Source organism: Gavialis gangeticus, unplaced genomic scaffold, assembly GCF_001723915.1.
Source record: "Gavialis gangeticus isolate Ggan-Ray unplaced genomic scaffold, GavGan_comp1, whole genome shotgun sequence".
NCBI lineage: Eukaryota > Metazoa > Chordata > Crocodylia > Gavialidae > Gavialis > Gavialis gangeticus.
The window spans coordinates 186,269,518-186,285,059 of record NW_017729022.1 but is presented as its reverse complement, the minus strand read 5'-3'; the positions used below and the strand labels follow the sequence as shown (position 1 = coordinate 186,285,059).

At 42.1% G+C, this 15,542-nt stretch overlaps 1 protein-coding gene across 3 annotated transcripts in view; it reads left to right on the top strand.

The window, feature by feature from the left end:
* The first annotated feature begins 5,210 nt into the window (after positions 1-5,210).
* The window catches only part of VRK2 (vaccinia related kinase 2), an 83,072-nt gene continuing 72,740 nt past the window's right edge, over positions 5,211-15,542 (top strand). The window contains exons 1-2 of one of the 3 annotated variants that reach the window (XM_019516648.1): positions 5,211-5,393; positions 7,046-7,179. In XM_019516648.1, coding sequence (XP_019372193.1) covers positions 7,050-7,179 — 130 coding nt within the window. In that variant the 5' untranslated portion in view covers positions 5,211-5,393; positions 7,046-7,049. Of the gene's footprint in view, positions 5,394-7,045; positions 7,180-15,542 lie in introns of those variants that run through there. The other 2 variants (XM_019516649.1, XM_019516650.1) reach the window with 2 other exon arrangements.

Genomic DNA, 15,542 nt, shown 5'->3' with positions numbered 1-15,542 from the left:
CACCACGGGCTGGAGAAAATACCCTGGTGAGATAGATCTGGTCCATGGGTCATATTTGGCCACCCCTGCTCTATATGCACATGCCTCAGAGGATGACACCTCTAAATAGTATGGGCTTATTAAAACAACAGATAATCAACAACTTTGTCATGATAACTAGACACTAAACAATGTATATGCTAACTATACAGTAGTCTATCCCTCCTCCCCTTCAATTACAATGCAGGCACCGCAATGATTTGAAATGTTAGATTAAATGTTGCTCTCCTAATTTTTTCCAACTAAAAACAAAACATGAACAGCCAATATTCATGACCATAGGAGCTCTCACATAGCCTGGTGTATGCTGGTAGTGATTGGGTCTGTTGACTAGAGAATCCAAGCAGTTATTTGTACTCTCAGAACTATATGTAACTCTCATTCTGCAGGGACACGCGTCTTGGCAGAATCTCTGGCTCAGTCCTCTTGAGATGGAAATGGGTTCTTTCATAATTAGCTCTCACTGCAGAAAATGCATCTAGAATAACCTCTGTCATCCTTTCCCTCCAGTCAAACAACAGCCAAACAGCTGCCCACTCTTCCCTCTGAGGCAACAGTAGAGAGAAAAGAGGGTAGGGTAGACACCCTTGACCTGACTTTTATGAAGCTCATGTTTCCTGAGAGATTGCTAATAGGATGATGATCCAGGCAGTCAGAGAAGAGTGAGCTGTCTCCACTCCAGTCCAAGAGAAAAATTTTACCTTTCCTCCCTTCTTTTACACAATGGAGCAGTTACTGGGTGAACAGCTTTACAAAGAACCAAAGCAGTTGAACCTATATATATAGATATATGTATGCTTATTTTTATTCTTTCTCCCTTTGCTCTTTATGTAACACAGGCTTTCATGAAAATCCCCATTCTTTATCTGAAGTGCCATGGAATGCACTTCTTATGGACAGAGAGGTCATTGTCCTTCACCCATAAGTGCTTAGATTCATAAATTTACTCATTTCACTGTTACATCCACGAAAACCACTTTTCCAGTGCAACTTCTATTTTTCAAAAGTGCTACTAAACTAAGTATTTAATATGTACTGTCTTTAAAAATAAGAACCGCCTACTGCCAAGAAAAATGCACAATCTTGTTATAACGAGTGGATTATTTCAGGACTGTCAAAGGTCAAATAGGTAGAAACTTGCTTGTTCCTACATTAAGCCAGTCTCAAGCCTGTTCCCCATTTAAAATCAAACCCCCTCCAGGTTATCCGCTGGAATCTCCCTTTTCTGTATATCCATTTTGTCCACTGTACTATAAACTTAAAATTACATAAGTCAAACAAACATTTACATAATATTAAAAATGGGCAAGATTTGAAATGATGCAGTTGCAGTCATAAATCTTCAGTTTCTATTCTTCAAAGTACGTCAGAGAAGTATATAGCAAACTTTCATTTTCATTTAAAAACAATGAGGAAGCTAAACCTCACCTACATGTGTAAACATGCAAGCCTCTGTCTTGTTAAATGAGTCACTGGGAGGGTATGCAGCCTGACTTGAACTGACAAAAATAGGTTAGACAGCATATGCAAGTACGTAGCTTGTTGTAAGTTAATCGTACCCTTTCGTCTTTGCTTTTAGTTTCACTTTTGCTACTGGTTTCCAATTACGGAATTTCAAATATCCCCTTCTTTTCATTATTTTCTTATTTTCTAGACTGTTGTACACTTCTGTTCTCATTTTGTAATCTTATTCTTGTCAAAAACTAAAAAAAGCTTTATAGAATTTATACATATGTTTTGACTAAGAAGTTTTCCATTCTGCCCGACTTTCCAATAGTTCTACGTATTTCACTAGTTTCCTTATGCTCCTAAAATTCTGGACAGTTTCATGGAAATGAAATCACCCCATTCTCACTTTTTGAGCAACAGAGAAAAAAAATCAGAAGTGCAATTACAATTTTTTCTTATTTGGACAAACATATTTTTTCTATACATTCACACTTAATCAGATTTTTTTCACACATATGCTATTAGATTTCACTGTTAATCTTTGGTTTCTATCATAAGCCTGCTCTTCCCACTGAAAAATATCTGTGACCTCTTCCACAGCTTAGGTCGGAAAAGTCATCAGTGAAGTATGGACCCACATTTTACAAAGGGCTTTAAGAGCAATGCTTGATATCTGCTACATATCCATAGATTTTGTACATACCTGATTATATTCTGTGCTGCTTCTTGCCCTGGCTTGCACACCTTTCTGGGTGTTCTGCAGGAGGGTGAACATATGGCTCAAACAGTAAGCCACTTAATTTTTTCCTTTGGTTTTAGTTCAGTAATTATAATTCTGCTGTCTAATTCTTAGGCAAAAAAAGTTACCTGTTTAAACAGCAATGGCCCACCTATGTTATAACCTAAATTTGGAGTAGAAATAGGGAAAACAGGTCAGGGGCAAAGCATTCTCTGTGCTTTACATGTTCTTATATCCCCAAAGGGCCTTGAAAATCCCTGGTGTAATTACAGCAGTCTCCAAGGCATTGGCAATCAATATTAGAAAGGTTTCAAGTTCCTCTTTCACCAATTAGGAATTACAAAGGTCTGAAGGCAGCATAGTGGTTCTTCCCTCCTTTTGTAGATGCAGGACATTGTGTTGTGTTTTGTGAACAAGCCAGTTTGTAGAAGGCATGGTTTCTGGTCCCGGGTGTCCTGAGAACACTTTGTAGGTGGTTGGGATATACCTTGTGAGAAAGGGTGCAAGATCCTTCCTGTGAGTGGTTCTTGTATTGTAACACGCATTAGTCATTATGTAGGGTACTGTTTCTTTAAATACTGCAGTACTGCATGCCTCTTTAGGCACAAGGTTTGCTTCCAGTTTTGATTCCTGCTCGGAACAATGAAGTTATCAGCCATGTAAACTGTGCTGCTCACTCTCTCTACTGCTCTAGTCTAATCTTTCCACCTCTGTGGGGCCACAAAATATAACAGCTCTGTTGTTGACTGCTGGCTCTCTGAGCAAATGAAACCGTTCATTGGAAAGGAAATCAATCTTGTTGGCTGTGTTTTGGCAACTACGTTGGAGTAGAAGAAAAATCTGCAAAGAGCATCAGGATTGGCCATGAGAAATTATTTGTGACTCAATTTGTTTGCTTCATTTTGAGCTTTCCTTTATAACCCTTTAGTTTCTGCCCTTTGCTTGCCATTTGATGCAAGTTATTCAAGAAACACAAGTATCTCATGCGGCAAATAGGAAAGAAATGGCCATTGAGGAGTCACTGTGCTCAAGGCAGGAGACAGCATGTGACGATAATTTCATCTGTTCATTGCCAATTAGTGTTGTCACTGGGATTTAATTGGTCATGAGCTTTGGGGACCATGTTAGACAGGGCCATATATTGCTTGGTGACAAGAAAAAATCTGCTTATTACTTGGAGGAAGTGGTAATCCATTCAGGACTGCAGTTGAACAAAAATACTCTCTAAATTCATTTCTAATCCAGGGATTAGACCAAGGTGTGGCTGTTATGTGTGCTGGAATGATGATTAACTGTGAGTCATGGGGTGAAAACAGAGAACAAGATTTTATGTCTCTGGCTTTTATCAGTGGGAATGGCTGAAGCCTATCAGGACAATAAATGTGGGGAATTCCACTTGGATCATTGATTCACTGAAATCATTAGGAATACATTGTTCTTTGTAGATTTGCAGGTGAGCCAGAAACTTCACGAATCAGGAGTTTGAAAAATGTGTTTTCTGGGACAGCTATATTCCTGTGACCAGGTGGCTTGCCTTTTTTAAGGCGGGGCCTGAGGCTAACCAGCCCCATATGGTTTTGTCTTGAAGGAGGTCGGCTCATCCTCACAGAAGAATAAAAGAGCACCGCTGGGAAGGTTGTAGAAGGGAACTAGGCTCCTACAGTAGGAGTGAGGGGTGCTTTAACATTGCAAGAGGCTAGGGGAAAGGCCTGTGGTACTTTAGGTCAGTGTTGGTAAAGGCACACTTTTGTTTGATGCTTTGCCTCAGTTTCCCTGCTTGAAAAAAGAAAAAAAAAAAGTGGGCCTGGAAAGAAATTGGGTTGTGGCTATTAAGGAAGACTAGGAAATCCAGCTTGAGTGAAGGAAAATGGAGACAGCAGGTATCCTGAACTTGTACTGGGGAGGGGGAGCTCTGACAGGCCCCTGTTAGCTCTGAAGTCTGTCACCATCTTTAATATGTAATACAGGATGTCTGTTGCAAAGCGGGAGACTGGTACATAGTTTCCTTCTTGTTGCTCAATTCAGAGGGACAAGTTTTCATTCACTGAGATTGAAGCATCTTGCAAAGAGAGGACGTGCTCTGCATTTCACAAGGAAGGAAAGGCCCAAAATAGCAAATGCGGCTTGCTCAGGCCACACAGCCTGGAAAACACACTCCGGTAGGGTGGTCGCCATAGAGGACAGTCCAGCCATCCTCTGTCTTCTATTGATATAAAACCCGATGCCTTTAGGTCCTCTATTTTTCTCTTCAAGAAAGACACCTCATAAAGGTGTAAATAGAGCATGATCTGATTTAGCATATTTGTTTGATTTATATTATTGTATTGTATTAACGCTGGGATGCTTATCTTGCTGGGATCCTTTGACCCTAGCTGACTTCCAGCCCCTGGGGCAGAGGTCTGGACTCGATGATCTTCCGTGATCCCTTCCAGCCCTAATGTCTATGAATATTTAGTACATGAAACTAAAAGAGTACCCCATGTTACCCCCACCTCATAAAGGTGTCAGGTTTTGTATCAATAGATCTTGCACGTTGTGCCGCACATTTCCAACCCGGCGCCTCTTCATGGAGCTGACTTGAAGCCTTCTCCTCGTGAGGTGGGGAGCAAAGCAGTCAAAAAGAGCGGGGGCAGTTTGAGAAGCTGGGGTGTCACAGGGCTCCCAAACTGCCAACAACTCTTCCAGTTATCCCTGGAAGCAGAAAGGAGAGACGGAGCCGCTGGTGTGACCTTGCTCTGTGCCCGAAATCAGGGGGAATATATTGAAACCATTGGGAATACATTGCTCCTGGTCTCTTTGGAGAGCCCCCTGCTGCTGCCTAGGACAAGCGGGGAGCCCTGGGCCCCGTCCCCTGCGGGTCTCAGCGCGGGGAGGGACACAAGGAGCCGCGAGTGGGACACAGCCAGAGACGCCGAGGCCGTCCCAGGCGAGGCGGGGCGGGAGTAGGGGCGGGAAGCGGCGTGGCCTGCTCCTCCCCGGCCGGCTGGCTCCGGACGTGGCGGCGGCGGCGCAGGAAGGCGGTTGGTGCTCGGCTGCGGAGCCCCGGGGCGGCTGCGAGGAGGCGCCTTCAGTCCCGCAGTGACAGTGAGCGTGTCTGGCTCCTGGAGGGGGGTCTTCACTCTTGCCCCTTCATTAGCTCAGCGGTGCCAAGAAGCCTCAAGGCCGGGTGAGACGCCCCTAGGGGCAGGGCTTCTTTCTCTGGCCTTTCTGTACCAGGGCCCGTGTGTGAACCCTGCTGCCCCCCAGGCAGGCTGGCACACTGCAAGGCGCAGCCCAGGGTTTCCCACGCTTGCCCCCTCTGAAGGAGCCTCCGTTTTTAAAGTTGGCCCCCCGTTTCGAGAGGGCGTTCACTGCCGTTTTTCGCGCGGCTTGGCGGGCTGCCCCACGGGCTGAGGAAAGCCGGGTGAGATGACCTCTGGAGGGGCAGCCTCTTCTCCAGCACAGCGGTTCGTCATTGTTGGCAGAGATGTCGGGGCACGGAAAGTTTTCTTGTGGAAAATTTCCCAAAACGGAATATTTTCCAGCGCGTGATTTTTTCTGTGGGAAGTTTTTCATTTCTCGAAATTCGCTGTTTTATAAAATCTGTTAGTAACAGCGAATGGGTGCCTAATACAATATTCGGCAAGCTTGGCAGTTTCAAAGTAGTAATGCATGTTTTCCAGGTGATTATACCTAGAGAGAATACAAAAATGTTTTGTTGATTTGTAAACAGGAGGGGAAATACACCCACATAATCATCCAAACCCAAAATCAAGTTATGAATTCACCTAACTGTCTGTGCAGGTCAAATCAAAACCAAAGCACAGCATATCATACACAGTGCTTTGGGTGTGCTAAGATTAGTGTGACAACAGTTTTCAGTACTTTGGGTTTTTTCCTTAAATTTAAACAAACAGTGTAACAGAAGTACGTGCTATTGTGTATTGTCTTTACATTTGTACAGGTATTCCAATCACAATAATTTCTTTCCACGTAATGCTTGGGATTTGTTTGAATATCACGTTTAAACCACATTAAGCGTGCTGTATTTAATGTTTTTCTTAATTAAACATTTTGGTTCAAATTCTTGTGGCTGTTGGGATCTACAGTTAACATGGGGTCCTCTTTTAGTTTTGTGTACTAAATATAAATCAAATAAACATGCTAAATCAGATCACACTCTGTTTAGGGCGTTGGAAAATGTTCTAATTCAAGCTTTTCTGGAAAACCCACATTTCTGGTTGTTGGCAGTGGAAGGGACCTTACAGATCATTGGGTCCAGCCCCCCTGCACTTGGGCAGGAAAGACTGCTGGGTTTTCTCAATCTGTTGGTTGCAACCTCAAAGGTGGGTCACAAAAATATATGAAAGGGTCGCGAGCAAGCTTTAAAAATGGATCAGCAAACTTTAAAGGAGAAAAACATGGGGAACTGCAGGTTTCCCTTTGCAGGCTGGCAGAGTTCCAGCCTGCGAGGGGGTGCTTGGGGCTCCCCCTGCCTCACACACACTCTTGCCCCACACACTGGGGGCTGGGGCTAGCTTGGCAACCAGGCTGTGAACTAAAGCCTTTTATTTCCATTGTCTGACCAGCTGAACTTGAAGTATAGGCCCTCATTCTCCTTTTCCTTGCCTCCTGTTATTGAGAATTTCAGTTCAAAGAGAAGACAAGATGCTGCCATTTGGATTTAGTGGCATTTAATGCCTTCTTTGCACAGAGATAAGTGACTACGTAGATGCATGGTAATGGAGAATAGGAGCCAAACTGCATTACGTTTTCTGTTTTGTTTAAAAGGCATTGAAAGTTTTCATTTACTTTTACATTTCATTTTTTCTTTCAAGGTGTGATGCCACCGAAAGGGAAAAATAAGCTACCTGTTCCGCTTCCAGAAGGAATGGTATTGAAAGACACTGAAGGGAAAGTGTGGAGGCTGGGCGCTATGATTGGCCAAGGAGGATTTGGCTTGATCTACTTAGGTAAAGTGCTGGTAGTATTTTGTGGACAAAAGTATTTTGTGAATGTGTTAGCAGTAGTTTTACTTTATCTATAGTAACAATTTCCTTTTCATCATTACTGATCATCGGTGCTCATGTGATTTATGAATGTATTTCATCATCTTCACAACACACAACTGCTAAGAAGTTTTGCTGATGGAACTGCAATATTCTTAACTGGACTGTTCAGTGGTAGTGCTCAAACCTTTGGCCTCTCAGGCTGGATAAGTGGCATAGGCCAGTCCTGTGATTCAAATCTAGCTGTGGAGTGACCCTGTGCACTGGTGCATCTGGCATGTAGGGCTGCGTCATTTGGTCTGGGGGATTTCCAATGGGTTTGGAGATTTGGGGGCAGGGCGGCTGTGGCAGCATCAGTTGCTGCAACTCGAAGCAATTACCACTACCATCACTCTTCTGTTGCCTAATTTCTAGACCGATGGAGAGCCCCGTGGAGTAGATGACAGCTCTGCAGATTTGGTTTGCAGGCTGGAGGTTGAAAATCAGTGGTTCAAATTATGATTGGCATATGCTATATAGAAAAAAAGCATTTACCTTAGCCATATTTGAGTCAGTAGTTATTTAGATGCTTCTTTGTGCTGTGCAGTGTCATGAGTGATGACATTGATTCAGCCATGGCACTCTTTCTCTTGAGTTAGTACTGGTTCAGTGCTGCTGTGGGCTTTGGAGGTACCATCCTTTAGCTGAGACAAAATCACGATACAAGATTTTTGGTCACTTCAGAATTGTTGTTGGTTTTCTTCACTACAAGTAGTACTAACTTTGGTGCTATATATGAATTAAAACTGAACTTTCTTGCATTTTCAATTGGAAGTGGTATTCTTTACTGAACCTGTTGCTATATACTCTTCAACAGAAGCTGCTTTTCACTCCTGAGGTAGTTGTTCTTCAGAAGGCTGTAAATGATTCTGATATACATATAAAACTGTTGCTGCTGTCTATAAAAGATTTATATTCTGTTTTCAAAGCAGCATTATAGACTTTTTCTGCAGTGCACATTTGCAGTATACACATGAAAACTAGTTCACAATGATCTGTCAGGGACTAAATTGAGCTTGTACTGAGACAGCAGTATAAAATTAATCCTGAATAGCAACAACAATGTAGTCCATCACCCCTGAAGGCAAAGATTCTCTATTTCATTTTTTTTTAAGTTAGATAGTGGAATGTTAGATACTATTTCCAGATTCTTGGTATTAATATTTAAAACCTTGCTGATCAAACTCCTTCAATACATAGACCAACTGCACATTGAACATAAAAGCTTAAAAGGTACAGCTGATTTTTTTCTCTCCCTTTTGTACGTGTTGTCATGGAAAGTATAATTGCACTTTTTTGGCATCCGTTCTTTCTTTGTTTCGGGTAGTGTCATTTCTTTATTTTCTATTTTCCCTTCTGTTTGTTTTTTTTTTTGCCTGTCTATTATGATGCCTTGTTTGTACTGAGTGCTTTGTCAGAGGATAATCTCCTAATATGTTGGATGATAGCAGAAGCTTTCCTTTTAGTATGGTTTTCAGACAACTGTTACAAGACAACTTTTCATGAGAATGAGCATTGTATAGCAAATGGTTTACTTCTCAGTTCTCTTGTTTATTAACTGCAAGTAGACCCCTGTCTACTCGCACCTGCCTGCATTGGTAGACCCTGCACCTGTCTGGAGCTACACCAAATTTGGTGGGGCTTCAGGCAAGCAGAGTACTTTGCCTACTTTGTGGAGTCTCGGTGAACAAGCTCATACTTCTTGTGGAAGTGTTAATTCATGGGGTCCCAAAAATAAGTATTCATCCAAATGAATGAATGGAACAGAGGTCCTCCTGCATTTCTCTATCAGGTAATATAGTCCATGCTTTGCTGGTCAGAAATGCCTGTGATTGAATTGAAACTCTTTCATGAATGGGCGATGAGTGCACAATGGCAGTAACCCATGTTTTTACTTCTTGGAGACTGGTCTTGCATATGGTCAGATGTTGTTAAAAGAATAGTATAGAAGCCTACTGTGCTTACTGTCAGCAACAGGAAGAGTTGCCAGTATTGCTTCTGCATCCTGAAATCTGTGACTTCAAGGACAAAGCGAGTACATTTTTGAACAAACTGAAAAGAAGGATTGTGGACAAAGCAGCAATTAACTACTCTAATGTGCTCTATCATGGAAACTGTGTCTTCCATTTCATTGTATACATAGAGAAGAGTAAGAAGGCTTCATTGGCAACCAATCTACCATTGCTTCTGATTGTTCTCCACACGTTTATATAGCCATTCATTTAAATAATATGGAGACGGAGACAACTAATAAGAGCTTGACAACAATTCCTGTAATGCTTAGTTCAATCCATGTGAAGACAGCCAGAGTTTCATTCCAGGATTTTGCTTCGTTCTATGTTCCACTATAAATAAAGTAGCGTGCAAACCATTTTTTTTTTAATTCTACACTGTCCAATAACATTCTCTCCTAATATTCATCTCTCTTAATATCTTTTTGTCAGATACTTTATCAACATCTGTTGCCCAAGGTCAAAAAGAAAAGGGAAAAAAAACCCCTTGCTGCCATATCTCTTTCTTGTTCTATTCTGTAGCGTTCTATTCATAGCCTTGCTTGGGTGAGATCAATAGCCAAGGCCCCTCAGAAATGAGCAGTCACAGAAAAGGCGAAGGGCAGAGCAGTTCTGATATTTACATTTTTTTTTCTTTTGATGTACATGATACCTTTTATGACCTTCCCTGTAATATCAGTCAGTTGCCTTGGAGAGATACTATGCCTAAAGCATATATGGGAAGCATAAGAAAATAGACCTTAGCATGAGCAACGGAATGAAGTCAAGGTGCCACCAGAGATTGCTGTTCAAGGATTATTTGTAGGGAGGGGGAAAAAAGGAAGTAATGGAAGGGGAAATAGAAACTCTCAGAGGGCTCCCATAGAGAAGAGAAACTGATACATGGGACTTGGGTGTAATGCAACAATGAAAGAAGAAGAATCCAGGGGGAGTAATTCAACTGATTTAAGAAGGTGCCTGAGAGCCATGAAGAGGATGGCTCTGTGGTACTTCCTGTTGCAGTAAAATCATACAAAAAACTTGTAAGTGATCTATCACACAGAGATCATTATGTTTCATACAAATTTGGTTAGTTTTCTGCCTGATCACACAGACCACCAAGATAACTTCATCTGTCATAATGTTTATTATTTTGAATCTTGGCAAACTGAAGCAGCCAGTGAACTAGCAGAGAATCACATTGCAGTCCACAGTCTTCACACACGCTGCTGGATGTTCCTCCTGGGAGGTCTGCGATGTAACAGAAGAAATACAGCTGTTGTTCCTGCTAGGATTCTTACTGCCATCCTTCTAATGGTGGCTAGGATTCATTTTAGTCCCCTTACCCCTTTCAAAAGGGAGACTAAATGCTTGACATAGCTCTGCACTGAAAGCCTGGTTCCCCTTGTGACAGAGATATGGGAGAAAGGCATGTAGCAAAGTTGTGGCTAAAGTAGGCAATGGGCCAGACTTGCCAGTGAGAATGGGCCCTGTAGGGGTATGAAACAAGGAAGTTGATTTCTTATGCTCACATGCTCGTATCCACAGGGAAGCATACTGATGTATGAGGATTAAACCTCATTTAGGTGTTCTTGTTGCTGAGAGAGGTCCTTTTTCAATCTTTGAGACAGAGTTGTCTTAATATACATGTTGGTTTATGTGACAGAGTGACTGCTAAGCCTGCAATAAGGTGATAATCCAGAGGGAATCCTAGAGAACTGAACAAAATGTGATGCTGAGCAGGAGACATTAGGCTTGAATGTCTGCAAAATATGAACAGTGTAGCTCTTTATAAAAAAAAATAAAGGTTAACTTTACTGGCTGTATCTTTTAATAAGTATTTTTACAGCAGTGGTGTACAGTTTTTGATGTACATTGTTATAGCTTAATTCCCCATTAAGTATGTTCCATACTCCATTAAACTGTAACAATGTGCTTGAGAAATTTTACACTACTTCTGCAAATATATTTACTAAAGATGCTTTTCTTAGAGGGTTCTCTTCAGTAAATCAAACCTGCTGAAAGCTATTTAATGACACAGAACTAGGGTTTGGTAATATAAGTAACTTTTTAAAGAAGACAACACCTAAACTTTTCTATATATACAAGTTGCTGATCTCTGATTATTATGTTCCTCCTTTCTAAAATACCTTTTAATACAGACATTTTCTTTGTTTTTTTTAAGTCCGTGCCTTTTCATCGATTTCTTGGGGCTTGTCTACGCTTCCTTATGTTTCAATTCTTGGATTTCCAGAGCAATTCTAAGTAGCATACAAGTGGTACAGTTCTTACCTTTGTTCCAGGAAGTGTAGTTTTCACCACTGTTTAAACTAGCTTAAACCTCTTCAGAAATATTATATGGCTTGTGCCATGGGGAGAATTCTGTGGCCTTTGAGCCAGGCCTACTGAAGTTGCTCCATGTTAGTATTCTTCTTTGACCTGCAATTTACCAGTGGCTTGCCATAGCATAGCTTGGACGGAATCATACTAGTCCTTTGACAAGGGCAAGAAAAAGGAACACGACCAGGATTTCCATGATCCAGTGACTGTTTTATTGCCCTGTGGGGATTGGTGGAAGTACATAAGAATTTAGAATGGTATGACTTAAAGAGAATACCAGACACTCATTTATCTCCTTGATCACAGCTAATGATTAATATGGGACTTGATATTAATCATTCTCTTGTCTTACTGCAAGGACTCCATTAATGCACAATTTGGGCTGAAAATTTAAACATAAAAAGGTCACAAGTGCTCAGTTAAAGTTCTAAAACCTAATGTTAAATGTCACCATCCACATATAAGTTTGAGATTTCCTTTCCTTCATTCCCAGTGATTATACTTTGACTTGAAGTGTTCAGTAGTCCTGAAGTCCAACTCTTTGCCCAAAGGCAGGATGCCCTATTCCTAAACAATCCCAGGTAGATTCCTGACTAGCCTCTTCTTAAAAAAAAAATCCATTGAAGAAATTCCAGAGTCTCCCTAAGCAGCTTGTCTAGTTGTCTATTAGGAAGTTTCTCTTGAGAGTCAACCTAATCTGCTTTGCTGTAGTTTTAAACCATCATCGCTGTGCCCCGCTTTCTGTGGCAGTTCTTTCATACATTTAAAAATGGCTATCTTGTCTCCTTCCTCCCCCACCACCGCTGACTTAATCTCCCGTTTTTCAGAATAAACATGTCTAGTTCCTTCAATTTTTCCTTATGCAGCTTGTATTTCAACCCTTATATTGTCTCCCTCATTCACCTTTTTAAAATGCAGATTCCAGAACTACACATAGTACTCCAGTCAAGGCTTAACCAGCACTGAGTCAAGTTACAGAATGGCTTACCTTGTTTTGCATACAATACTTCTCTTAACATAGCCAAAAATTACATTTTTGGGGGGGTTGTGACAGCTTCACATTACTGCCTTATGATGAGATTGTGATTACTATAATCCTCAGATCTTTCTTAGCAGTGCTGCTGCCTAGTGAATTATAACCCATTCTCTATGTGCATATTCAGTTTTTCTTTCCTTAATTAGCACTTTATATTTGTCTTTGAGTTTCATTCCGCTATCCGTAACCCGTCTAAGATCCTTTTGAATCCTAATCCTCACAAAATATTTGCAAGATCTTCCAATTTAGTATAGTCTGCAAACCAGATGAATAAACAATTTATGAACTCAAGTCACCAATAAAACTGCTAAACAGCACCAGACTGAGAACAGGCATTGTGAAACTTCACTTGAGACCTCCTCCCATTCTGACATTGGTCTATTTACAGTTAGCCTTTGCTTGTGGTTAATTGGCCAATTAGATATCCATATAAAAAATTCTTTGTAATCCACCCTCCAGTTTACTTTTGAGAATGTCATGTGGGACTATCAAAAGCCTTAATAAATTTCCTTCACCCACCAAACTAGTTACCTTGTCAAAGAAAGCAGTCAAGTTTGTTTGGCTTGATTTGTTCATGCCAAAACTATATTGGCTGCTGGTGATCACCCCTTTAACTTACCAAGGTATGTACAAATTGATTGTTAAACTATGCCTCATTAATTAAAAAAAACTTGTTGTAGCTTTACAACATATGATGACAGCGAAAGCTTAGCGACTTCTGGCCCATTTCTTGTTGGTGGCTTGGAGAAAAGGAGGTCAGATGTTAAGTCAGAGTGCTTGCATGTGTATGTATGCATGTCTCCTAAGATATGGGAAGTTCTTAAAGCCCAAACTGCTTCCCATATCATAGAAAATTAGGATTGTGAGGGACCTCTGGAGGTCATCTAGTCCAATCCCCTGCTCAAAGCAGGACCATCCCCAGCTAGATCATTCCAGCCAAAGCTTTGTCTAGCCAGGTCTTAAAAACCTCCCAGGATGGAGAGTCAACAACCTCTCTGGATAACCTGTTCCAGTGTTTTACTACCCTCCTAGTGAGAAAATTCTTCCTCATATCTAACCTAAACTTCCCTTGTTGCAACTTGAGACCATTGCTCCTTGTTCTGCCACCACTGAGAACAGTCTAACTCCTTCTTTTGAACCCCCTTTCAGGTAGTTGAATACTGCTATTAAATCCCTCCTCAGGCTTTTCTTCTTCAAACTAAATAATCCCAATTCCCCTAGCTTCACCTCAGAAGTCATATCCCTCAGCCCCCTCACCATTTTTGTTGCCCTCCACTGGACTGTCTCCAACTTGGCCACATCCTTTCTGTAGTGGGGGGCCCAAGACTGAACACAGTACTCCAGATGTGGCCTCACCAGTACAGAATAGAGGGGAATAATCACTTCTCTTGCCCTGCTGGCAACACACCTGTCAATGCAGCCCAGTATGCCGTTAGCTTCCTTTATAACAGGGGCACACAGTTGGCTCATGCTCAGCTTATTTTTCACTGTAATACCCCCCAGGTCCTTTTCTGCAGAACTGCTGACCAGCCAGTCAGCCCCCAGCCTATATTGGTGCATGGGATTTTTCTATGTCCTTGTTGAACCTCATGAGACTTCTTCTGGCCCAATCCTCCAATTTGTCTGGGTCACTCTGAATCCTAGCCCTACCCTTCAGTGTATCTACTACTTCCCCCAGCTTGGTGTCATCTGCAGACTTGCTGAGGGTGAACTCTCTATGCCATCTTCCAGGTTATTGATGAAGACATTGAATAGAGCCAGCCCCAGCACTGACCCTGGGGCAATCCACTTCATACCAGCTGCCACCTAGATATTGAGCCATTGATTACTACACTCTAAGCCCAATGCTCCAGCCAGTTTTCTGTCCACCTTACAGTCCATTCATCCAGCCTGTACTTCCTTAGGTTGCCTGCGAGAATGCTGTGGGAGACCATATCAAAAGCCTTGCTAAAATCAAGGTATACCACATCCACTGGTCTCCCCGCATCCACAGAGCCAGTCACCTCATCATAGAAGGCATTGGTCAGGCATGACTTGCCCGTAGTGAATCAATGCTCATTGTTTCTAGTCACTTTCTTCTCTTCCAAGTGCTTAGAAATGGATTCCTTGAGGATCTGCTCCATGATTTTTCCAGGGACTGATGCAAGGCTGACTGGTCTGTAGTTCCCTGGATCCTCCTTCTTCCCTTTCTTAAATACAGGCACTATGTTTGCCCTTCTCCAATCATCTTGGGCCTCTCCTGATAATCATGAGTTTTCAAAGATTATGGCCCGTGGCTCTGCAATCTCATCAGCCAACTCCTTCAGCCCCCTCAGGTGCATCGTATCTGGTCCCATGGACTTGTACATGTCCAGCTTTTCTAAATAGTCCCTAACCTGTTATTTCACCACTGTTGGCTTCTCACCTCCTCCTCAAACTGTGCTGCCAGGTGCAGTTGTCTGAGAGCTGACCTTGCCTGTGACGACTGAGGTGAAAATGGCACTGAGCACTTCACTCTTTTTTTTTTTTTTCCTACAAGCACAATAGGGTATTTGTACATGAAACAGGGATTTAGTTGTCCTTAAATTGAGGCAGTGTGTTTTTTTGTTTTTTTTGTTTTTAAAAAAAACACTGCTGCAATTTAGGGTGAAGTAAACACCCATGTCATGTACACCCATGTCAGAGCCTGATCCTTATCTGCCTCTCCAGCAGTGGGGAGGGGAGAGCAAGTTGCTGGTGGGAAGAGCGGTCCCTGAGTTGCAGGCAGGAGCTAGTGCTTCCCTGTGCAGCGATGGTGGCACCTGCCTGCAGGCACCTGGGGGGCACCACAGCTGCGGAGGGAATCACTGGGCCCCCACACAGCTTAGGCAGGCAGGCTCTGGAGGGAAGAAAAAAGATCAGGCTTGCTGCTTTTTTTTTTTTTTTTTTTTTTTTTTTTTTTT